At 41.4% G+C, this 25,182-nt stretch overlaps 1 protein-coding gene across 3 annotated transcripts in view; it reads right to left on the reverse strand.

The window, feature by feature from the left end:
* rbl1 (retinoblastoma-like 1 (p107)) overlaps positions 1-10,832 on the reverse strand; it is a 43,769-nt gene extending 32,937 nt beyond the window's left edge. For all 3 annotated transcript variants that reach the window (XM_039015222.1, XM_039015214.1, XM_039015206.1), the window contains exon 1: positions 10,575-10,832. In XM_039015222.1, coding sequence (XP_038871150.1) covers positions 10,575-10,733 — 159 coding nt within the window. In that variant the 5' untranslated portion in view covers positions 10,734-10,832. The remainder of the gene's footprint in view (positions 1-10,574) is intronic.
* Positions 10,833-25,182: the final 14,350 nt, after the last annotated feature.

The raw sequence follows: 25,182 nt of genomic DNA on the forward strand, positions 1-25,182 counted from the left end.
AGCAGTCTCTTTCTGGTGTGAAGCAGAGGGTCACCGAACAAGTGGTGCAGGTGACAGGGTATTTCTTGTGGCAAAGAGCACAACGAAGCCTCCATACTGAGCCCTTTCCTGCCGTCAGGAATTAATTTTGGCATGTGAACACCACTGGTTGAAGGAGCAGAAGGGACAGAGGTAGAGGGGACAGAAGGTGTTGCAGTGGACTTGCTGTAGCTAGCAATCTCCTGGATGAGCAGCTCTCTGAAGGCTAGCTGTGAGATGGTTGGGCTGTCCACAGCTCTAAGCCATTTCCTTCTGGAATATGAAGACATTCACCACAGCAATGTCAATGAAATGATAAAACAATGTCTTGTACCATTTCATGGTCTTGTGGAGAACATTATAGTAGCCTATCAGCGTGTCTGACAGGTCCACACCTCCCATGCTCTTGTTGTAGTCCTTCACAGCAGCTGGAATGGGGACATTTTTGGAGGTCCATGCACCAGTAGCATTCTTCACACGCCTGATGACGTGATCGCCACTGAAGGACTTGTGGATAGTGGCGCACATGACCACCTCTCTGGTATCCATCCACTTCACAAAGAGCAGGCCATCCTCACGAATCCATCTCGTGGTACCCTGATCAGCCCGCTTAGGCATGTCATTCACCCTGGTTTTCAGAAATCCCACTCTGTTGGTCCGAATGGTGCCACAGGCCCACACCTCCAGCCTCCTCAGGTCTGTGAACAGGGTAGGGCTTGTGTAGAAGTTGTCCACAAACAGTTTGTAGCCCTTCCCTAGCAGCTGAAAATCTAATAACTCCATAACGGAATCATGGCTAAGTCCCTTACTGGTCACACAACTACTCTTCCCCTCATTAACAAAACAATTGCACGTGTATGCACACGCCGAATCAGCCAAAACAAACAGTTTGTAACCCTATTTAATTGGTTTGTTACGCATGTATTGTTTTAGGCCAATTCTGGCCTTTGAGGCTACCATCCTCTCATCTATGGAAAGGTTCTGGGCAGGCTGAAAATAGGTCTTGCAGGCCTCAACGATGTTGTGGTAGAGATGTTTTATTTAGCAGAGCTTATCAAACCTTGCTGTGCCTCGCTTCTTCTCGTTGTCCTCATCAACCTTTCGGTCACTGATATGAAGCGCCCGTGAGATTGTCAGAAACCTTTTGCATGACATGACAGTGGTGGAGAAAGGCAGTTGATAGAGGGGTGCAGTTTTCCAGTAGTCCTTCAGGGTTTTTAGCTTTACAAGACTCATGTAAATGACCATTGAAAGGTAACAAAAAAGATCTGACATGGAAATGGGCTTCCATGTCTCTTTCTTGGCTGCCTGCTTCTTAGCTCCGTACTTATTAGTGTTCAACACCAGGAAATCAACAACTGCCGAGGGGGGAAAACAACTGAAAAAGTTGCATGTGGCTGTACTTTGAGGACATGTCCAGCTGAGGTCCTGGTGGTCCTTTCGGTCTGAATATTGGAGGTGGTGGGGACACATCCGCCTCCAGCACAGAGTGCCATCGCCCCTCCACCGCTCTGCCAGCAGGTTCCACACTTCCCTTCCTCCGCTTCTTTGTCACCGACTTCACACCTCTAGATGGCCGGGCGGGGGTAGGTGTGGTGCCGGAGACAGCAGGGGTCCGGCTGGATGAACCAGTTTCAGTGGGGGATGGGCACCTTGGCAGTATGGGCTCCCAATCAGAATCGCTGGGACTGTGAAATAAAGACACAGACACAGATTGTATATAGAGTAGGGAAACAATCACTATGGTGAGGTGCTGTTCCATTCCATGTTTAGATCAAATAAAATGTAAAAAATATCTAATATATACAGACACACAGATATACACCCACCCACAATGTAGAGCAATGTGTACTTTACACATTTCATTACTGATTATATTTTTGTATATGGCAAATAAAATAAAAATATCTCCAAGACAACTCAAATGAATAATATTTGATATTATTAATTTCAAACGGTACTTACCAGTCCAACACTGCATCTTCTGCGTACAAGAACATCTCTTCAATTTGCGAGTCAAAAGTATTCTCACTATCCGAATCATCTAGGAGTAACTCACTGTCACTTTCCCTATCAATTTCTTCAATAATATCATGTCGATCTGTATATTTAGACTTTGCCTTTGATTTTACAGATTTACTCGCCATAATTCTTCAGGTATAACAGCAGAAAATGCTCTCAAAACAATACTGCTACGCGTAACAAGCGTGGCTGCTACAGGTAGAATTTTCAATGGCGAATGGCTGTGTTTACGCTCGAGTTTCAAACAAAGGCTGGTCTTCCCGGATAGAACCATTACATATTTCCGTTTACCTCAGCTCATTGGCTATCTACCAAGCTAGATTTCAAGACGATCAGTGGCCATTGGTCCGAAATACAGTCAATCCACGAAGCACTGGTCATATCATTGGTGCGCAATGAGGTCATAGTTTGGTGTGTTCAAATCAGTTCCTTTCGGTCAATATGTCCCGGGAAAAGAACCATGAAGTATGGCTGTGTAACTAACAAACAGAGGATTGCAATGAAACCAACCATGACTCGATAAACGTCCGTTTAGAGTGAGTAATTACATCGAATGTTACGTCCAAAGTTGAAGGACACTGAATTCACGACAAGTCGTTTACAAAATGTTTCGTGTTAGGCTATAAAAATGGATTTTATCGAACAAAACGACCATTTATTGTTTTGTCGTGACCTTTAGTATTGCCAAAAGAAGATCTTCAAAGGTAATTGATTAATTTTCTTGCTATTTCTGACTTTCGTGACTAATCTACTTGGCTGGTAACTGATTGTAAAGTTTTGTCTGCTGATCGATAATTTCATGGTTTGCATTCGCAGTAAAGCCTTTTTGAAATCTGACACGTGGCTAGATTAACAGGAGGGTTAGCTTTAATTTGGTGTATTGCACTTCTGATTCACTTCTGAATAAAAGTTAAATATTTATAATAATTACATTCCTGCAATGTTGTCGAAACGTTCCGCTAGCGGAACCCCTAGCCATAAGAATTATGCTATACCGTATATCGGGGGAATTTCGAAACAGACGGTATGCTTTTCAATACGGTAAAAAGTATGAATATACACAAATTTGGAGGCAACCCCAGCCAGCAGGGTCTTTAAAAAAAGTGAAGTATATATGGAGATAGTTTAGTGCCTAAAATAACAGGTACATGTCAATGTTTTTATAGTTTCCTGATATTGAATTTTTTTCTCTCAGATAGATGACAGACACTTCAGAACAAACGTCCTTTTGAGACTATATGTTGTTCCATGTAGTGAATCTGTTATTAAATGTGTTTCTATGGGCTAAGGGTGGCAGGTACCCTGGAGGGTAGGAGCATAGGGCCAGTAACCGAAAGGTTTCTGGATCGAATCCCCGGACGCCGATGATGTGGATGTCAATTAAGGCAGCCCACCGCACCTCTCTGATTCAGAGGGGTTGGGTTATATGTGGTAAACACATTTTAGTTGAATGCATTCAGTTGTACAACTGACTAGGTATCCCCCTTTCCTTTTCCCTAATAGCATTGATGCCAAATTTAATGTTTAAAATACTTTTGCTATATAATTCTTTGATACCCTAAGGGGTCCAAAATCAAATAGGAAAATGATCCTTGGTATGACCATCTTTTTTTTTTTTTTTTAGCTTAGTAGAACCCCCCCGGTGTGCAAAACGAATGTCAAAGCTGACGTGCATACCTATATAACGTAGGTAGACAATGTAATGACGCCACAAAAAAAGATACAGCGCTACATGTGCAACACAGCATTCCTAACCTAGCCCACTATGTCTGCTGTGTGGATTAAGCAGTCAACAAGTCGAGCAGTCATTTGAAAGACAACGAACATTTCAGCGAGACAACTCAAAGGCCAAATCCATTAACGCCAAGATAATTGAATTCAAAAGCCGACATCATGGATGATGTCGGCTTTTGCGTTCTCTGTCGTGGATGATGTTGGCTTTTTGGTTGAGCACCTCGAGCCCCAGTACACACTACCAAGTAGGCACTATTTTTCAGACGTTGCCCTACCGGAGTTACACAGTATTGTTGAAAACGCACATCAATGAGCTATTCGCTATGGGCGTCACTGCTATTAGCTTCACGACTGACATTTGGACCAGCAATGTCAGCCTCATGAGCATGCTGAGTCTGACAGCACAGTGGGTCGACGAGGATTTAGTACAGAGGAAAGCCATTTTGCATGCTCAAGAATGTGCTGGTTCTCATACCGCTGCTGCCATTTCAATGGCATTTGAGAACAAGTTTGAAACTTGGAAACTTGGGGGGTTATGACCTTACGCCCATCGTAAAGTATAAGGCAGCAGCCCAACTCCTTCCTAGTCTCTAATGTGTGTGCCTTAGAGTTTACAGCTCGAAAATAAAGATCAAATGAATGGACTTTGGACATTATATTTCATCAGACAAAATGGTGGTAACAATGGTAGATGGAATATGAAAATGAATGTCGATGTTATTAATAGTTAAACAAAGATGTTATGACGGAAACATTGTAACTTGAGTTCTCATAATGTATATGTGCTGTTTACATACTTTGTTGTGTAGAGAATATCCAGATGAAAGAGAATGTTTTGGTGACGATAAGACTGATTTTAGTTGTCTAAATGAGATCCTACTAAATCCTAATACCTTGAAACGAGATACGCCCCAGGGAACCCAGAGAGCATGTCAAAGACGGAAACGCCTCGTGACCCGAGGGCATAAAACATGCGAGTTAAGAATTTACATTCAGACTAAGTTCACCACGCGCTGCAGCCAAGGTTTACGACTTGTCGTGACCCCGAAATGCAACACGAGGTTGAAGACAAAGAAAATCTCTGAACATTCAAGTTTATGGTGGAGTAGCTATTCTGTATCTAAGAAGCACTGTATCTAAGATGAATTCAAGAAGGACCAACCGGTTATTCTCTTCAAATCATTGGTAGTCTACACGGCTCTCCTACCCAAGATGGGAGCGTCGACACGGCTGATTAGCCTCCTAAGAAGACTACTCTCACAGAACAGGTGCAAGGAAACCGACAACCAAGAGAAAGTACATTGATTGTCCACACGATGTCTGAGACTTACACCCAGTAACGAAAGAAAAGGGCGTCGGCCAAACCTATCCCACTAAGTGGAACTCATTCCACGAAGAGATACCCAATGGAGACCTTCAACACGTAAATACATCCATTATAATTCTGACCCATAAGCGCAGCAGTTTGGGGCAAGGTGTTAGGGTTAAACTAAGCATAGTTTACAAATGTATCCAAGTGTGCTTTTCTCTCGTGCACTCGCTCTTTAAATCTCCATCTTGTGCAACACGTGTCATATTGTGCTGGTCTGCTAGGGACCTGTTGCCATTGTACAAGTTCTAATCAATAGCCTAGACTGTGTGTGTTCGTGTATCTTATGTTATCATTTAGCTTGTTAGTAAATAAATACTCAATTTGTGTGGTACAGAACAATTTAATGAGACCCGGGTTTGTGCAGATTTACAAATTATAAACTTTCATAATGCGGCTGATGAAATTAATTAAGTGACTGCTTTGAAAACAATATTCTTTGAGTTAATCAGGAATCGTTAACTCATTAAACAAACTTTTCCTGTGGTGCCCCAGGTTACTGAGTTAATGGTTAACGGATTGGTTAACGGAGACACCAAGTAGGTGAACGAATGATTTCTGCATGTGTAGTTACCACCGTGAAGTGTGGAGGTGTGATGGTGATTTGCTAGTGACACCGTCTGTGATTTATTTAGAATTCAAGGCACAATTAACCAGCATGGCTACCACAGCATTCTGCAGTGATACGCCATCCCATCTGGTTTATGCTTAGTGGGACTATCATTTGTTTTTCAACAGGACATTGACCTAACACACTTCCAGGCTGTGTAAGGGCTATTTGACCAAGAAGGAAGGTGATGGAGTGCTGCATCAGATCACCCGACCTCAACCAAATTGAGATGGTTTGGGATGAGTTGGACCGCAGAGCGAAGGAAAAGCAGCCAACAAGTGCTCAGCATATGAGGGAACTCATTCAAGACTGTTGGAAAAGCATTCCATGTGAAGCTGGTTGAGAGAATGCTAAGCATGTGCAAAGCTGACATCAAGGCAAAGGGTGGCTCCTTTGAAAAATATGTAGATTTTTTAAACACTTTTTCGATTATTACATAATTCCATGTGTTATTTCATAGCTGAGGTTCACTATTATTTGACAATGTAGAAAATATAAAAAAAGAAAACCCCCAGAATAAGTAGGCTTTTCTAAAACTTGACTGGTACCATTTATCTACAGAAATAAAACAGATCCTGCTTCTGTTGCCTGTTTGGTTGACAGCCTCCTGATTCAGTGAGCACCAAGCCTCAAGATAAAAAATTTAAATTAAAAAACATTACAATTTCACCTTTGCTATGCTGTAATAAAGGCGTTATACTTTTTCCCCATTTAGACCAGTTGATATAATAATGTAGTGGTGCTTCCAAATTGTTCCAAATTGTCAGAAGAATTATAGCAGCCTTCCCCTTTCCTTGATCTCCTTATTGTTATTATTATAATAATGAATGATCATAATAGTAATAAGTAATGTAAATGTCAGTAGTAGGCTTAGTATAGCAGAATTATATAACCACCATCGAGCTGTAGGCCTAGGGTTGCAAAGGGTCGGAAACCCTCCGGGAAATTTTCCATGGGAAGTTAAACCAGGGAATATAGCTTAAATTCGTTTAAAAAAAGTTAGCTTATAACAGTGAACCTTTTTTGTGGGATACACATGGAAATTCTAGGTCTTGTGGCATATTTTGGTTAAATGATCCCCAAATCAACGGAACTACAACCCTCTGCATGAACAGTGCATTCTTCCATCACATGTACAGCTGATTCTCAAGAGCTTGCACACTATTGAGCCCACACTACTACACTGTATGAGCCAAGGACGACAAGCTTTCTGTTAAGTTTTGATTACAATACTGGGTGGGGGGAATATATTTTATAGGACATACAAGATTTTTTGTTAACTAGTAAATAGTAGCCTACAGCAAAGTGTGTTTAAATCATAGATAACTTGTTAACAATTTCTGCTAGTTTGTGTTTGCTACCATGTGGGTTTAGTTTGCTGGAGCCTGCTAACTGAGGAGTGTTTATTCACCTGTTTCCATACATGTTTCATTATAAAACATATCTTACAAAAGGAGTTGTTTAGTCTAACTGCTCAACTATTTTTCTGTACTACAAAGCTGTGTACATTCGCAAATACTGTGCCAAATCATGTGTGAAGAATGCAACAAAGATGCAGAATCTGGCCAAGCGCGCAAAGTTCCCTCAGCACTCACAACAAGCAACCTTTGACAAAAGTCCCTCTACCTGTATTTGAGGTGAAAATTATTCAATCAGACACCTTATCGATAGCAAAAGCTCATGGTCCTCCTGGAATCAGAAGTTTGACTCAATGGAGGAACGTAGTCAGAGAAATGCTGATGAATGTCTTGCTCTAGCTGTGTACGCAACTGGTTCACCTCTGATGCTCACAGGCAATGTGTATTGGAAGAGTTTTCTGAATGTTCTTTGCCCAGCATACACCCCTCCAACCAGACACGCTTTATCTACTAATTTCCTGGATGCAGAGTTCAAGCAAATCAGAGGAAGCAGACTGTATTGCAATCATCTCTGATGGGTGGTCGAATGTTCGTGGGCAAGAAATAAATAACTACAAGAAATGGCCATATCACATCTGCCGATATGGACGGCTCTATCAAGAGGAATCTCCTGGATGATGTACACTGCTCAAAAAAATAAAGGGAACACTTAAACAACACAATGTAACTCCAAGTCAATCACACTTCTGTGAAATCAAACTGTCCACTTAGGAAGCAACACTGATTGACAATAAATTTCACATGCTGTTGTGCAAATGGAATAGACAAAAGGTGGAAATTATAGGCAATTAGCAAGACACCCCCAATAAAGGAGTGATTCTGCAGGTGGTGACCACAGACCACTTCTCAGTTCCTATGCTTCCTGGCTGATGTTTTGGTCACTTTTGAATGCTGGCGGTGCTCTCACTCTAGTGGTAGCATGAGACGGAGTCTACAACCCACACAAGTGGCTCAGGTAGTGCAGCTCATCCAGGATGGCACATCAATGCGAGCTGTGGCAAGAAGGTTTGCTGTGTCTGTCAGCGTAGTGTCCAGAGCATGGAGGCGCTACCAGGAGACAGGCCAGTACATCAGGAGACGTGGAGGAGGCCGTAGGAGGGCAACAACCCAGCAGCAGGACCGCTACCTCCGCCTTTAAGCAGGCCAGAGCCCTGCAAAATGACCTCCAGCAGGCCACAAATGTGCATGTGTCTGCTCAAACGGTCAGAAACAGACTCCATGAGGGTGGTATGAGGGCCCGACGTCCACAGGTGGGGGTTGTGCTTACAGCCCAACACCATGCAGGACGTTTGGCATTTGCCAGAGAACACCAAGATTGGCAAATTCGCCACTGGCGAATTTATTGCAGTCCTCATGCCTTGCAGCATGCCTGTTAGGCCTCTGTGTCCTAAGTTTTCATAACATCATAAAGATCTGTGATGCGATTTGGGTTTTTACAAATTATCTTTGAAAGACAGGGCCCTGAAAAAGTGACGTCTCTGAGTTTATATTATTCATAGCTGTCTATTGCCAGATGCTGGCACTAAGACCACACTCAACCAACTAAGGACATAAGCAAACAAGAAAACGCTCATCCAGAAGCGGCGCTCGTAGTGGCCATAAAAACGACTTGTACTTTAACAGCAACTGTTCCAACCTAGACTTGTTTTCAACTTGAACTTGCTTTGGCTAACGTTAGCTATTAGCTGTGTACAAGGCCAGGGGATTGTTTGAAAGAGAATCCAATACTCCTATTAGATAGTACTCCCTTATTTCTGCTTATTGTCTTTTATAAAAGGACAACAATGCCTTGCTGGCCGACTTACTTTTCCACTGTCGAAGTACTGTTTCCTGAAGCATTCTGACCTGTTCTGAACGAATTCCCTGGGTATAGCGTCATGCTGTGGATGTTTGGTCAGGACGTGTCGTTATACGAATTTGTTTATTTTGATTGACTCATTACTAAGCACTTCACGCACAAAACACATTTAAGGAGCTCTTCATAAATTCTCAAAGCTTGTATGAAAGAGAAACTCATCGGTGTATTGACTTTTCATTGAGAATTGAGCTCAGTCAGAACTTGTTTCGAGCATGAGTCCATTTGGCGAGTGGGAATGACAAATTATTGGCTTACAGCGCATCATCTGCTGTTGAACGACAGCGCTGCAGCGTGTGTCGGAGTGATCTTCCAAGAAAACCCCAGAAAAAAGATCTGGTAAACCGCGAAGCACACGGGCATCTCCCACTTGTGCAGCTGCCAAACTGAGCAGACACCGCTGCTAAGCAGAGAGCGCACTGAACAGAGACCGCAGTTGCACTTGGCCAAATCAATTAATTCAATAATTATACATTTACTCTTACACGTCGTGGGGACAGTAAAATTAGCCATCTAAAAAATATACTTTAAGTTTTAAAAAAAAATGTATTAAACATGTTATTTTGTATTTTTATGTTAAACTCACAACAATAAAAAAAATCTGCATTAATATTGTCTAATAGAATACGTGGGGAAAAAACGAACGGAGACATTAATAAATGCATTTCTATAGCTTCCGTTTTCGAAGCTGAGGTGACGTGCCAAGATGGAGGTTCGGTACACAGCGCCCCCTATCAGTAATCTGCTGTATATATAAATTGTTGGTTAAAACTAGCTAAAGCAGTGTACATACAGTAAGTGTGCATTTTGGAGTTGTGAAATTATCTTTGAAGTGTGAAAGTAGAAAGATTTGTTTATAGAACCGTACCGCAAATGAGAATCGATTCACAATTACATGGAGTATTTGGCTTCAACAACCAATTTCCCTTTAAAACAGAACATGTTAGGTCCGTGGACTAGAAGGAGTAACGTTTGCCCAATAATGGACTTAAAGGAGAGTTATTGTTTTTTATGAGCTCAGTTACATTGAGCTCATAAAAAATCGTCCTCCATAATCTTTAACGGAACTGACCGCGACTGGTGTGTTCCCAAATGATCAGACAAAACAAAAAGGTAGCAAACTAGTTAGCTAAATAGATAGCTAACCTGATGTCTAGCATTGTGACCGATTTCGCAAATTACCAGTTCCCTGCCTTGGCAAGTGGGCTGGTTGATGGAAAATAGTGTTATTTACTATGTTCAGCTAACGTTAGCTAGCTAATGGCTATATGCGCTAACCAACTAACTTTCAAAACGAACGACGTTAGTAACATTGCTAACACAACTAACGTTACCAAATATGAAGAGGGGATAATAGCTTAACATTTACGTTACGCTGAACACACGCGACAGGAGAGTTAAGACCGTCCATGTCCGGCCGCATTGTTGATCCCACAATATCTGATCCCAACGTCCTAAACAAAGTAACGCTAAGAGGCTACGTATATCTAAAACTATTAACTACCTAGTTTAATAATATAGCTAGCTACTGTTAGTTAGCTAGTTTACCTCCAGTGTGTATGTATTCCAAATCGACTTGAAGTTTTGCATTGCTTCAGATGCCGTCTGTTCGTCCATATTCAGCTCCTGACAAAGCATTTCCAAGCTCTTTCGGACGGAACTCTCGTCCGTCCGCCCGGAGTCGGAATCTGACTCGTCTCCCCGCATTTGTAAATCTAAGTTACAGTGGCAGAGAAATTAAAATATATAGCTATCTATGTCAACAAAGCAGTCGAGACACCACAAACAGACCACCGGTCATTCAATTCCCACAATGCACCGTGGTGCAATTGGCGCGAAAACGGATCCTTTCCGACCAATGAGTAAAGGCCCCAAAGGGCAAACAAAGGAACGTAAACAGGGGTTGCGTTTCAAAATCAAAGTGTGCAGTCCAAACACTTAAAAGACACACCCTATCACCTCAGCCCTTTTATTTTGTATATATTTTTTATCAACAACAAATCAATACAGGAAGTACATGTGGGAACACACGTATATATAAATAATATACAAAGGACAATTGGGCTAGGGGGTACAATATCACATTACACAAGGACCTTAATTAAGGGACATACATACACTTATTATTCTAACAGCTTTTTATGTTAGTCGAGTATTTAATTGTCTTAAAATACAGGTCAATTTATTTTTGTAAGGTAAGATAATGTGGTGTTTTGTTTGTAAATGTACATTTGTGAATATGAAATTAGGCCAAAAGAATAATGAAATTCATTACATAAAAATGTTTCAGCTTATTTCTATCGTAGGTAAAGAATCCAAGCAGTAACGTAAACTCACTCACTTTTGTACATCGCCTTGGTCCGTACAATTGACCTTATTTTAGCGCCCCCAAAACGTAATACTTCCAGATCAACTGTAATGTCAATACCATTGTAAAGCACAATTTCTCCCCTTTCCAACAGAATCAATTACATGACACCCATGCTGCCCGTTTCTGCATGATTCAAGAAGGCAATGAGCCCCGTCGGGTCTTTTTAAAAATGGCGGGTGGGGAAGCGAAACTAATGCGTGATAGTGAGAAGGAGAGATGTTGTGTGGGAAAATTGCTTTTTTTCACTCGATCTGTCCAACTTATCACCTTATCGCCTCTAAAATGTAAATAAAACACTATAAAGAGTTTATATAATGTGTCATTACATACCTATTTGAAGGTTTGTGCCGAATTTGAATCAGGTTTTTAGGGCAGTGCTAAAGTGATCTTAGAAGTAAACAGCGGCTTTGAGAATGATGATCGCATGCAATGATGACGCAAAAAATGACTAGGTATCCCCCCTTACCCCCGTCACTGTCCATTTCTTGTTTTTAAACGATGAGAGAAGTGCTACACCTGGTGGAGAGAGATTGTAAGACAGAAATAGTTGCTTTATGCGTGCTGTACGTTACGGCATGACACGTCACGATGTAACGGAGGGTCCGTTTATTTAAACTTTTCTCCAATACTATAGAGCCATTACCATGTCGATCAACGCATGAATAGAAACGTAGTTCCCACCCCCGATTTTGAAGTCAACACAGTCGCTACAGTCCCATTAGTTTTCTTTGTAGCCTCGTTTGAATCTTGCAGTTGCGCACATTTGTACGGAATGGGGTGAGTTTACGTTACATCTCTCCACAATAGTGTAAGATCTTCATAAATGTGTTCAATTATACATTTACTGATGTCTAAACACAGTTTTCTTACATGAATACAATGCCAAAAAAGATGCAACATGGTTTCTGGGTGGTCATTACAAAAGGAGCAATTTGAGTTCATGTTTTCCTTAAACTTCTTCATATAGTGGATGGCAGGATAATATTTATGAATAATTTTAAAGGAAACTTCCTTAATTTTGTTAACAAGTAGGTATGTGTGTGGCAACATCGTATCTCTCTGTTGTTGAATGGACCAAAAGAGAAACAAATCTTTCCTACTGATGAGTCAACAGGGTCAACGGAAGGTAGGCTCTGAGGGTCAGGTCTTGACATGTTCCTGAATAATAAAGCAACACCTGAGGGAATGGCATCTAAAACAATTGCAAAATCTTTAGGCGTTACAGGGACCTTGTAAAGTGATAAGAATTCCTTATAACTGAGAAAAAGACCCTCTGCATTTACCAGTTGGCTCACTAATAGGACATTATTTCAGAACCAATATTCTAAAAACAAATTAGTATTTTTATACAATATATCCCGATTATTCCATATATAATATCTGTGTGGAGAAAAATGATGCTTATAAATTAAGGACCATGACAAGAGACCCTGCTGATGAAAAGCAGAAAGTTTCACTGGAACTTTGTCAATATTATAATTGCAAACCAACATGAAGTTAAGGCCACCAAAAGTAGAGAATTCCACATAGAAGTGGGTCTTCTTAGGAATTGTTTTATTCAATTGATCTTAAAAGTATTATTTAAGGTAGTAAAGTCCAGAAAATTCAGCCCACCATTCTTATAAGTGTTCATTACAACAGTTTTCCTAATGTAATGGGTACGGTTTCTCCACAGAAAATTGAAAAGCATCTGGTCTATCTCCTTGCTTATTTTACTGTCAAGATATAAAGATAGAGCGCCATATGTTAGTCTAGAGATACCTTCAGCCTTGGTTATTAGGACTCTTCCTTTTAAAGATAAGTCCCTCTGTAGCCATTGATTTAGCTTCTTCTGGGTTTTTTTAATAAGAGGGTTCTTGCCGAGGCGATGCACAACGTCGATGGTATTACCAACTTTGTTCTTCTCTGCAGGCATAACTTTTTTGGCAGATGCGGATAGCCTCCCTCGCACACCCTCCACCTCTGGCACGCCGTAGAGTCTCAGGTTCCATCTTCTTGTGTATTGTTCCAGATCAGTGAGACGTAGACATTGTTATTCTTTTCCACACTTTTTTCAACTTTTGCCACTCTCATTTCCACATCCTTGATTTCACCACATGCAAACTCCGCAATCTTTTTCAAGCCTTCGATAACCATGGTGTTCGCGCCTACCATTTTCTCAATGGCATCAGACCTGGAGTTGATGAGTAAGGAGGGGGTAGCCACAATGTCAGAGTTCATGTTGGGTTTTTTGGAGGGTGGCGGTTTGCATGGAGAAACCGGTAAAGAGGGGAATTCGTCATCTTCAACAGCATTCGAAAGCATGATATTATCCATAGGGCAAGCATAGTTATGGCGGTTGTCTATAAGCACGTTTCTCTTTTGTTGATTAGCAATAGAACGGCTAGCTTCTTCCTTTCTTTTTTTGTCACGACTTCGCATGGACATGCTGAAATAAATTATCCAATTCTTATTCCAGTCACAGGAAAGTTCTTATATCTTGAACAAATAAAAACAGTAATAATAATGACTGTAAACTTGTTTTCTTCACAATCTTTCTGAAGTTTGGTGCGGAGCTCGGTAAAAAAGCTTCTGTTCAAGCCGCCATCTTGGCCTCCTTCCTATCCACTCAGCCCTCAAATTAAGTGGACACTTCGGATGACGTATGACGAGTATACACTTGCAGGGCAATGAACCATCCTTGGCCGAAAATTGTCACTCGTTCATGCTGCAATGATTGTATTTTCAGCCACTGGTGGCTTGTGGGTGCTTTATATGTGCTACATAAAATTACGAGCGCATGTCTACTTATATTACATATATAATTATTAATATACACCTTTATATGATAGCTAGCAAGTTAATTAGCTAACTAACACTATCCTGCCTAGCTGGAACCTCTGAAGAAGGGAAATGTTTTATTTCTACAATTTCCAAAAGATAACCAAACAAAAATATATTTCCTTTTACGTAGTAGCAACATTTCTAACTTATTTCCATTCGTTTTGACTTACACCTGTTGACTTGTATGTTGACTTCTCCATTGATGTTGTTTTTAAGTTTTCGCAGACTTTTCTTAGCAGATGTACAATCGTTGCAAGTTGAATTATGGGGCGTTTCAGGCCCTGGAGTGAACATAATTGTACACTCGCAAAGCCGACTGAAAACGAGGGCTGAGGGGCTTACATTGCAAACTTCCCTTGCTTGGTTAATCATTTGGATTAACCCTCCAAGACGGCGACGGGGATCATAAGTGGACGAGGATGTGTCTTTTAAGTGTTTGGACCTTAGACAGCCCTCCGCCCTAAACCCTCTTCTTCTATGAGGTATAACGGCGGTTGGCATCCAATTTGTTGCATTACCGCCACCTACTAGACTGGAGTACAACTCCCTTATACTTTGCTTGAAAAAAAAAAACTAAATAAATACCCTACCATCTAACACTACACTCACTAATTTCAAAACTATATAAAATAAAATTAACACCACCCTACTCCACTAATTACATTTATTTATTCCTACCTCATGCCATCATCCTGAAAGGATGGGACATCACCACTTAACACGCCCTGTAACTCTTCTGATGTCAAGTCTCGCACACCCAAATACCTCTCTGCAGCTGCCACCACAACCTCAATTTTTGGAGACTTCCGATTCATCCCTGCAGTACAATTGATAACCATTGCTATAAATGCTAAAAATCCTATCTTACTGAAACTTATATCACTTTTTGGCCTTTCCCTCTGTACTGGTATGTCTCTACTACTCTCACCAATCCTCCCCCTTAACCCATCTTCCTCTACTTTCTTCACTGCCTCAGCATATGGCAACTTCTGCACTACTCTAACCCTGGAAACCTCAACCTGCCCCTCTCGCACAGGGCATTTCTGATCCCCTACAATAAACACATTCCATTACTTTCCCCAATAATACACATTCGTCTCACTCCCTTCTGCACATTTCTCACACCTTGGACCCTCCCTTCTACACACTGCTGCCACATGCCCATAAGCTTGACACCTGTAACATCGTAATGTATTCGGCACATAAGCTCGTACAGGATAACTTATATATCCTAACTTCACTTTGTCGGGCAAAGACTCAACTTCAAAACTCAAAAGAACAGACAATGACTCTTCCGTTTCCCCACTCTTGCCACCCTGTCTGCGTCACATCAAATGACGAGCATCACATACACCGGGAATCTTTCCCCTCAGCTGGACAACTTTTATATTTACTGCTACCCCAGTTATCACTCCTTTCATTGGTGCCCCTTTCTTGAGAACGAAAAATTCACTTTTCTTGCCCCCATTCATTTTACTCCGAGCGCATTCTCCCTCTGCCCAACAGAAACACAAACAATTATCACTAGACCACCTCTGGTTACCCTCACCGATTCCACACGACCCAACTCTTTTTTCACCCACCGTGAATCCACAAATGGATCAGCCAAAAGGCAAGTCAACTTTTTCCATAAACTTCACTCCTATGGTCAGACTCTTCTTTTTCCTGATCCTCGATGCATACCTCGGTCTCCGATAAATTCACAGCACCTACCACCTCAGATACTTCACCCTCATTCACTTCCATTTCTCCTCCTGCCTTCAGCTCCCTCTGCTTACACTTTCTACCATTCTTCTTTAACATACCATCACCCTTTTTCCCACCATTTTTATCCGACTCAAGCTCCCTCTTCTTCCCTCTCTCTCTTAGACCTCTTCTCCCTCTTTTTCCCTCCATTCATCCTGTTTTCCAAGTATACGTCTCCTTATGATAATACTGCTGCCCCACTCCTGACACCAATCTTGTTCTTGCCTTTTCTAGGGACTTCATTTCCCCAGAGACAGTTAGGTGTCATCCAGCCGTCTTCTCCGCCCTAAACCCTCAGCTCTTCAATGACGTTTTACATCGTCACATCCGAGTGTACCTTAAAGGGGAATGGAAACACTATGATTTAGAACGCCAGCTAACTGTAACTGTAAATCGCCATATTGGCATTGTTGCGTCACTGATAGGAGAAAACATTTTGAAACTCCCAAAAATGGCTGAATTTACCAGGTAGCTCAGAGTCTGAGAATGAAATAATGTTAGTTAGTGAGCCAATAAACCTACTGAAGCCGTTCATGTTTGAACTGAACGTTGCCCCAGATCAAAGAGTTTGTTCTCGTTGCAGTAACAACACAGATATGCTTCCTGAATCACCTCAGGTAGAGGGTCGACGTAGGCAAACAAACTGGTGTGAGTGGGAATACTGCCAGGTAATGGCTAGAGTAGGAGAGTATGTGTTGTAGAGATGGTGGCGATACAGCACAAAATCCCAGCGCATGGTGGCTGTATTACATCCAGTTAGAGGTTCCTGTCAGTCTGTCTGGCGATGTATTTATTGGACGTGTCGGTGCTCAATATACATAATCAGTATCCTATAACGATGTTTATCATCAGCGCCTTTAGATTAGACAACCGGAGTTCCAATCGCAGACAGCATCATGATTCATGAAATCTCATTCTAACCAATAATGGGGCATCCTCATTATAAATACATTGTGATTTAGTTTCGGTATCAGACTAACTTTTCTTATGATTTTGTTTGCAGAGCATACAGGCTGGCAGTTTATCGGCAGTTCACCCTATGGGCACGAGAGAATTGGACGAGGTGTATGGCATCTCATCCCTGCGTGTGTCGTTTCTTCCATAAGGCGCGCATAGACAGAAGCAAAGGCATGGAATAAAACCAGTTAATTTAGTAAATCAAGCCTAGTCTAAGACATAGGCCTAATGCCTGCGCCTTATGTAAAAATAGTTAGCTTGTCCACTATAACAACAGGTTCAAGCGTAACCACAAACTTGCTTTGAAGATAAAACTACTTTCAGTGCGCACTAATCCCGTGTCCTTGTCGCTAGAGTAGTGACTTCAACTAGCTTCGGCTGCCATCTATTGGAAAGGAATGGTAACTACACTGGGCAGCTAGTCAGAGTCAAAGCAGACTTTAATAATATATGCCATTTAGCAGACGCCTTTATCCAAAGCGAACTGGGTACATGGTAGTGGAAACAGATCATAGAAACAGGATTATAATTTTGATATCGTGGATGGTCCGTCTTTGCATCTATAGCGGTCTATGAATTTGAGTGGTTACATTTTTCCAGACTCATCCATCAGCTTTTTACCAAAAGAGGAGCAGGGAGCCCCTTTGTTATTGTCTCTACTGCTGATTACCACTTTAAGAAGTTAAGATGCAGAATAAATAAACACCAAAATGTTTGTTACAGATACTATAAAAATGTCCCATCACTAAGTTAGTGAATACACAGCATCCAGCACAGCAAACAATCAAATATATTTGATAAAAGCCCTTTTTACATCAAAATAATAACCACAGTGGTTATTATTCTGAGTGGTTATTCACACTGAGGGTGCAACAGTTCAACACCTCAGGAGCAAATGTCAGTTAGCCTTTCACAGCTGAGCATTAATAGGTTGAGAGAGAGAGTTGAAACAGCAGAACAGGGACAAGGTAACACATCCATTGAAATGGGTAAAAAAATATTTTAAAAAATCAGTGGAAAAACAATTCTACTCCGATTCCCTTTATGGATGGGTGTATCTTATGAATTCACTGTTGAATGGCCAGCTCCTTCTTTATTTTCGTAACACCATCCCGCTGAGCGATAGTATATCTTGGCTCGCACTGTGATGATTGTGATTTTGAGCCCTTAGGTTCATACAGTGAGTTATGGTCTTCATTGATCTCACTCTCCGTCAGCTCCATCTGTGGCGTATAGGGGCAGGACTCGGTTGTATACTGATGGTCGTGAGCGCAATCTAGCTGAGCCCTGAACTCTTTAATGATGGTCCCGGTAGACCTCTTCTCCAACGCAGCACAGGAACACTCTGGCACCAAGGGGTCAGTTTGGCATGCTGTACTAACCATTCTTTCTGTTGGTAGAAAACAATTAAGGCATCTATTAGGCTAAAGTTAATCACTGCATATACTTGAAATAAAACAATAGCCTTGGAAATAACATGGATTTGCATGTACCACTGTTAAGGCTGCGAAGGTTCAACTGAGATAGGAACATTAGCACACCTGAACTTGGTTAAAATAATTGTTTAATTCAACAGTTAATAAATGGCAAATGCAATTTCCGTATATACGGGTTCACTGCACCACCCCGCAGGGTGGAACAAGGAACTGACTTGTTCCTGACAAAGATATTATAATATACTCATGACAGAGATAGTTCCCGCTTCCGAGCCAGCCTGTCAGAGTAGAGACTGGGCGTGGTTTAGACTCACCCAGCCTATCGCCGGCGCTCAGGCTAGTCCTAGCCTCTTTGCGCTCTTTGGTGTCCCGGCGCTGTTGCTGTGTAGATTACGCTCCCTCACCCCAGAGACTGAGGTCAGACAGCTCTGCAACATTGTCTGAGCTATTTGCACCTCTATACAAAGCCCACTGTTCTCGCTCAAGGCTAACCACAGCTTCCCAGCACACTTATCTGGGGCTAACTGTTACTTCCAGCACACACACACATTTCAGGCTGTGGCCCCATGGTTAGGCTATGAGAACTGTTACTCCTGAGAACAAAGACAAATTGTCAGGCCTACATGAGTCAGTAGCTTAAACTTTAATTAATGTAAAATCCTTCTAGTTTATAGTTATTTTAGCACGCTAAGCCTAGCAAAACCCCACACCACCTGCCTCCTGCACAGTCTCCTACAGGATGAAAACATCATCCTGAAAAGAAACAAACTTTTTGTTAAGACAACTGAACACACATACAGTGGGGAGAACAAGTATTTGATACACTGCCGATTTTGCAGGTTTTCCTACTTACAAAGCATGTAGAGGTCTGTAATTTTTATCATAGGTACACTTCAACTGTGAGAGACGGAATGTAAAACAAAAATCCAGAAAATCACATTGTATGATTTTTAAGTAATTAATTTGCATTTTATTGCCTGACATAAGTATTTGATCACCTACCAACCAGTAAGAATTCCGGCTCTCACAGACCTGTTAGTTTTTCTCTAAGAAGCCCTCCTGTTCTCCACTCAATACCTGTATTAACTGCACCTGTTTGAACTCGTTACCTGTATAAAAAGACACCTGTCCACACACTCAATCAAACAGACTCCAACCTCTCCACAATGGCCAAGACCAGAGAGCTGTGTAAGGACATCAGGGATAAAATTGTAGACCTGCACAAGGCTGGGATGGGCTACAGGACAATAGGCAAGCAGCTTGGTGAGAAGGCAACAACTGTTGGCGCAATTATTAGAAAATGGAAGAAGTTCAAGATGACGGTCAATCACCCTCGGTCTGGGGCTCCATGCAAGATATCACCTCGTGGGGCATCAATGATCATGAGGAAGGTGAGGGATCAGCCCAGAACTACACAGCAGGACCTGGTCAATGACCTGAAGAGAGCTGGGACCACAGTCTCAAAGAAAACCATTAGTAACACACTACGCCGTCATGGATTAAAATCCTGCAGCGCACGCAAGGTCCCCCTGCTCAAGCCAGCACATGTCCAGGCCCGTCTGAAGTTTACCAATGACAATCTGGATGATCCAGAAGAGGAATGGGAGAAGGTCATGTGGTCTGATGAGACAAAAATAGAGCTTTTTGGTCTAAACTCCACTCGCCGTGTTTGGAGGAAGAAGAAGGATGAGTACAACCCCGAGTACAACCCCAAGAACACCATCCCAACCGTGAAGCATGGAGGTGGAAACATCATTCTTTGGGGATGCTTTTCTGCAAAGGGGACAGGACGACTGCGCCGTCAGTAAAAGCATTGAAGATGGGTCGTGGCTGGGTCTTCCAGCATGACAACGACCCGAAACACACAGCCAGGGCAACTAAGGAGTGGCTCCGTAAGAAGCATCTCAAGGTCCTGGAGTGGCCTAGCCAGTCTCCAGACCTGAACCCAATAGAAAATCTTTGGAGGGAGCTGAAAGTCCGTATTGCCCAGCGACAGCCCCGAAACCTGAAGGATCTGGAGAAGGTCTGTATGGAGGAGTGGGCCAAAATCCCTGCTGCAGTGTGTGTAAACCTGGTCAAGAACTACAGGAAACGTATGATCTCTGTAATTGCAAACAAAGGTTTCTGTACCAAATATTAAGTCTGCTTTTCTGATGTATCAAATACTTATGTCATGCAATAAAATGCAAATTAATTACTTAAATCATACAATGTGATTTTCTGGATTTTTTTTTTTAGATTCCGTCTCTCACAGTTGAAGTGTACCTATGATATAAATTACAGACCTCTACATGCTTTGTAAGTAGGAAAACCTGCAAAATCGGCCGTGTGTCATACTTGTTCTCCCCACTGTATATCAGTTGGCATTAACAAGCTACCTGTTGTATGGTTTGTCAACACACACACTTATTTTTCAGCAAACATTAGCTATGTCAACTTCAGTCTAGCTAAATGAGGTGGAGCTAACAAAACATTACAAAAAACAAATCTGTCAACAAAATATATTACAGTACTTCACTATCTGAGGTGGAAGCTAGCTACAGTAACTAACGTTACCTAATAACGGGTACACATAAACTGTGTTGCAATTTTAGTTGCTTGTTAATGTTATTTTCTGGGGGATGTTACACAAAACACTTCAGACGCAATTAGCTAGTTACGTTCAACTAGAGTTGCAACAAAGTTGTCCAGTGTCTAACGCTAGCCTAGTCAACAACAGCCATGACCGGTTAACGTTACCTCTGGGGCTCCATTGCATTGACTCGCGTTGCCTCCTCTGTTCAGTCGCTTTTGATGATGGTCGGTCGGTAACCCCTACACCATAACACTCAATGTCAAATGGAGGGCAGAGGGCTTCAACATAGGCCTATGACTCTGTAATAAATACCATTTAAAATAACACAAGCATATTGCTATTACGTTGTTATAACTAACTTCTTTCTAAGCAGGGTTTCTCACAAACTCATGAGCAGAAACTGAGACCCACACATAACCAAGGACAGAGGGCTGGCACAGACATTTCATAAACACTGATAAGAAAAGGGTGCTTGGGTCCGCATTTCACGAGATAATGAGACACACACACATACTCAAGGACAGAGGGCTGACATAAACCTTTCATAAACACTGATTAAATAGGAACATCTGCGCACACACCTAATCTCCTGTTTTAGCTGAACATTTGGTAACAAAGAACTTTTGCTGCAAGACTCAGAAGGATGACGCCCAGCTCATCAGGACCAATCTGAGAAGACAACAACCTGATCAGGACCAACCAGAAAACCAGATCTACCAGACTCAACCTACTTTCTGTCCTGTATAAAATGTCTATGTATTTCTGTTATCTGGGCTCTGTCTGCAGGTTCCTTACGAGCTGAATGAACGAGTCCATGCATGCTTGTATCAGATATCTTTACCTCTGAATAAAACTGCTTTTTATTATACGAATATCCACCCTGTCCAGAGTCTCTACTTCGTCTCAGTTCTCCAGTAAACTTGTGATATCAACAAATTGGTAGCAGAGGATGGTTTTCTTCTCTGAATTCGATCCATAAAAGTTGATAGAGAAAAGAGACAAGTGAGAGACGGATCAGAAAGGAAGGGTGACCTGTCCGAAGGAGCAGCCGGGAATCCAGCTCGCCTCAGGAAACTGATCTAGACGGCCGTCAAAACAAAGGTAAGCAGTACCTGTTAAATCAAAAATCTGCATATTGTATAATAGGAAAATCCAAATTTAAAGATCAGAAGTACTGAGGTGGAGTATGGGTTACTGTTAAATTTATGATAAATGTCTATTGTAAATGTAAAAGCAAACATGTAAAGATATCTGAGATATAGAGAGTCACATAGTCGGGTAGAAGCCGTGAGACTCAGAGTCACATAGTCGGGTAGAAGCCGTGAGACTCTAAAGTAATTAAAAAGAGATTCACATAGTCGGGTAGAAGCCGTGAGAATCCAAATAACTTATAGAGAGTCACATAGTCGGGTAGAAGCCGTGAGACTCAGAGTCACATAGTCGGGTAGAAGCCGTGAGACTCTAAAGTAATTAAAAAGAGATTCACATAGTCGGGTAGAAGCCGTGAGAATCCAAATAACTTATAGAGAGTCACATAGTCAGGTAGAAGCCGTGAGACTCAGATTCACATAGTCGGGTAGAAGCCGTGAGAATCTAAGTAAATGTGTGTTGTAAAAAGATTCACATAGTCGGGTAGAAGCCGTGAGAATCCAAGAAATTGTGTTATAATTGTAACTGACTTGATAAAAAGATTCAGATAGTCGGGTTGAGTGAGAATTCCGTGAGAATCCAAGTCTAGAAAAGGTTCCCCAGACTTAACAACATTTGATTGGTTAAAACACTTGGAAGTTACCTAGGGGGAATCAACAAAATAAAAATAAAAATACGAGTTCAGATAGCGGGCAATGGTTGACTTGGCACTTAACTAGATGCACTGTGAAGAACTTAACTTGCGATCAATGTATTAATGTTGTTATGTAATAAAATACAAATGTGGAAATGTTAATTTGAATGCTGTGTAAGATTGGCCTTTTCACGAGACTCACTAGTTGATAACTTTTGGGAGGACAGCTGAGTCTTCTTTTGGCCCGTGGTACAGCCGCCGAGCTGAAAACTGACTTGTATTTTTCCTCTATTGTGATGTTGGTATTTCCATAATTCCTAAAATTGAATTGATAATTATTTTAGAAGCGCTTGAGTTTGTTAATATATTGTTCCGGAAGGGCGATTCCGACACCTTCTGGGAAAATATATAACAACTCGAAAAACTGAAAAACGATAATAACTATTGCAAAATAATTCTTAAAATTGAATTGATAATTGGTTTAGAAGCGCTTGAGTTTGTTAATATATTGTTTAGGAAGGGCGATTCCGACACCTTCTGGGAAAATATATAACAACTCGAAAAACTGAAAAACGATAATAACTATTGCAAAATAATTCTTAAAATTGAATTGATAATTGGTTTAGAAGCGCTTGAGTTTGTTAATATATTGTTCCGGAAGGGCGATTCCGACACCTTCTGGGAAAATATATAACCACTCGAAAAACTGAAAAACGATAATAACTATTGCAAAATAATTCTTAAAATTGAATTGATAATTGGTTTAGAAGCGCTTGAGTTTGTTAATATATTCTTCCGGAAGGGCGATTCCGACACCTTCTGGGAAAATATATAACAACTCGAAAAACTGATTAACAGTAATAACTGCTGTAAATAATTATTTGTGTGCGAGGGTGAAGTGCAAGAGATAAGTCTGCACTTGCACCGAGAATTCATCTCGGGTTTTATACTCAGAGACGGGCTAAGTATACAAAGATAGTGGATAGATTACACACACATAGTACTTAATTTATAAGACAGAGAGGGTCTCGTGTAACGCGCCAATCAAACCCTTAAGGCTAAGATAGCTAAGGTATGTGCAGGTTCGAAGTTGATATGGGTTGAAGCCCTGCCTCTGGCGTTGATGGCCATGAGAGCCTCTCCAGGGGCAGGCACCCATCTCTCTCCTCATGAGATAATGACTGGAAGAGTCATTTCCTGGTCCACCAAGAGAGGGAGGTCATATGCCCGCTCTTGATGTAATTATGTGAAAAAACTGACGGAACTTTCTGCAGCTCTCTCCAAACAGATTCACAAGGTCCGAGAGGGGGAGCTGCCAGGAGGCACGCCACCACTGAATGTAAAATGGTGACTGGGTGGGGATTAAAGTCCACAAGAGAAAGTGGCTGGAACCCAGGTGGACTGAACTGTACGAAGTGAAGGAGGTTACTTCACACTCAGTTCAGGTCAAAGGTAAATCAGGCGCACCTTGGCACCACCTCACACATTGCACTCTAGCTCCAATTCCTTACAGAAGTCAGAGCCGATTTGAGCGGCCTAAATTCGATTCCAAATTAAGACACTCCTGACTCAGGTGATGCGGCATCAAACTTCGCCTCCCCTGAAAAAGGAACCTCTCCCAGTTAGAGGGATATCTCCCTCCCTGGGCGAGATTAGGGATATCTGGCCCATTATTTGTGATATTCCTTCACACACTCATAACTCTTAGAATAGTTGGGGGTGGAGAGCTGTACAGAGAATGGACAGAAGATGGCAGTATTGCAGCACTCAACGGTCTCCCAGCAAACGGGGAGCCTGTTTGAATGCTGGTGACAGAAAAAACTTAGAACCAATTCGGAGTAGAGAGAATACATTTAATAACTTATTTAGGTTAAATTTACAGACTAATGATATTATTGTTATGGATTGGCTGACATGCGATATAAATTTAGCGAAGTATATGGTAAGTTTACACTTTGGAATGGAAAGAGTTGAGAAGTTGATTTTACTTATACGATAGTTTTGCTGCTAAACTTAGTTGGAGTAACTAGATGTTTTGCCTAGAGGCATGAATAAGACAGTCATTTTTGGTATTATATTGGCTAGTTGCTGTGTTCTGAACACAGGCTGAGCGCTAGTAAACGCATATCTTTATTTGAACTATACTAATCTATTTGATAAAAGTACTAAACCTGTATATTTAACATTTGATAATGATTGGCAAATCCATATATTTAACCACAACTTTGAATTTAGCATTGGGTATTATAGGAGGATACAATCTGTACTTTCCCCACCGGGTGTGGCCGTACTAAATTATGCTAGAGAAAATTGGTTGTGTCATTTAGAGGGAAAATGTGTACATTATAGCTTTAAGTTACTTTTCAAAAGTTGCTAAAAGTTATTGGTTTTTGTTTAGGTAACACCAGAGAATTCGAACAATAAGTAAACGTATTCTAAACGTGATCTGTTTTCATTATGGGGAA

The sequence above is a fragment of the Salvelinus namaycush genome, chromosome 2 (assembly GCF_016432855.1).
Source record: "Salvelinus namaycush isolate Seneca chromosome 2, SaNama_1.0, whole genome shotgun sequence".
Lineage (NCBI taxonomy): Eukaryota > Metazoa > Chordata > Actinopteri > Salmoniformes > Salmonidae > Salvelinus > Salvelinus namaycush.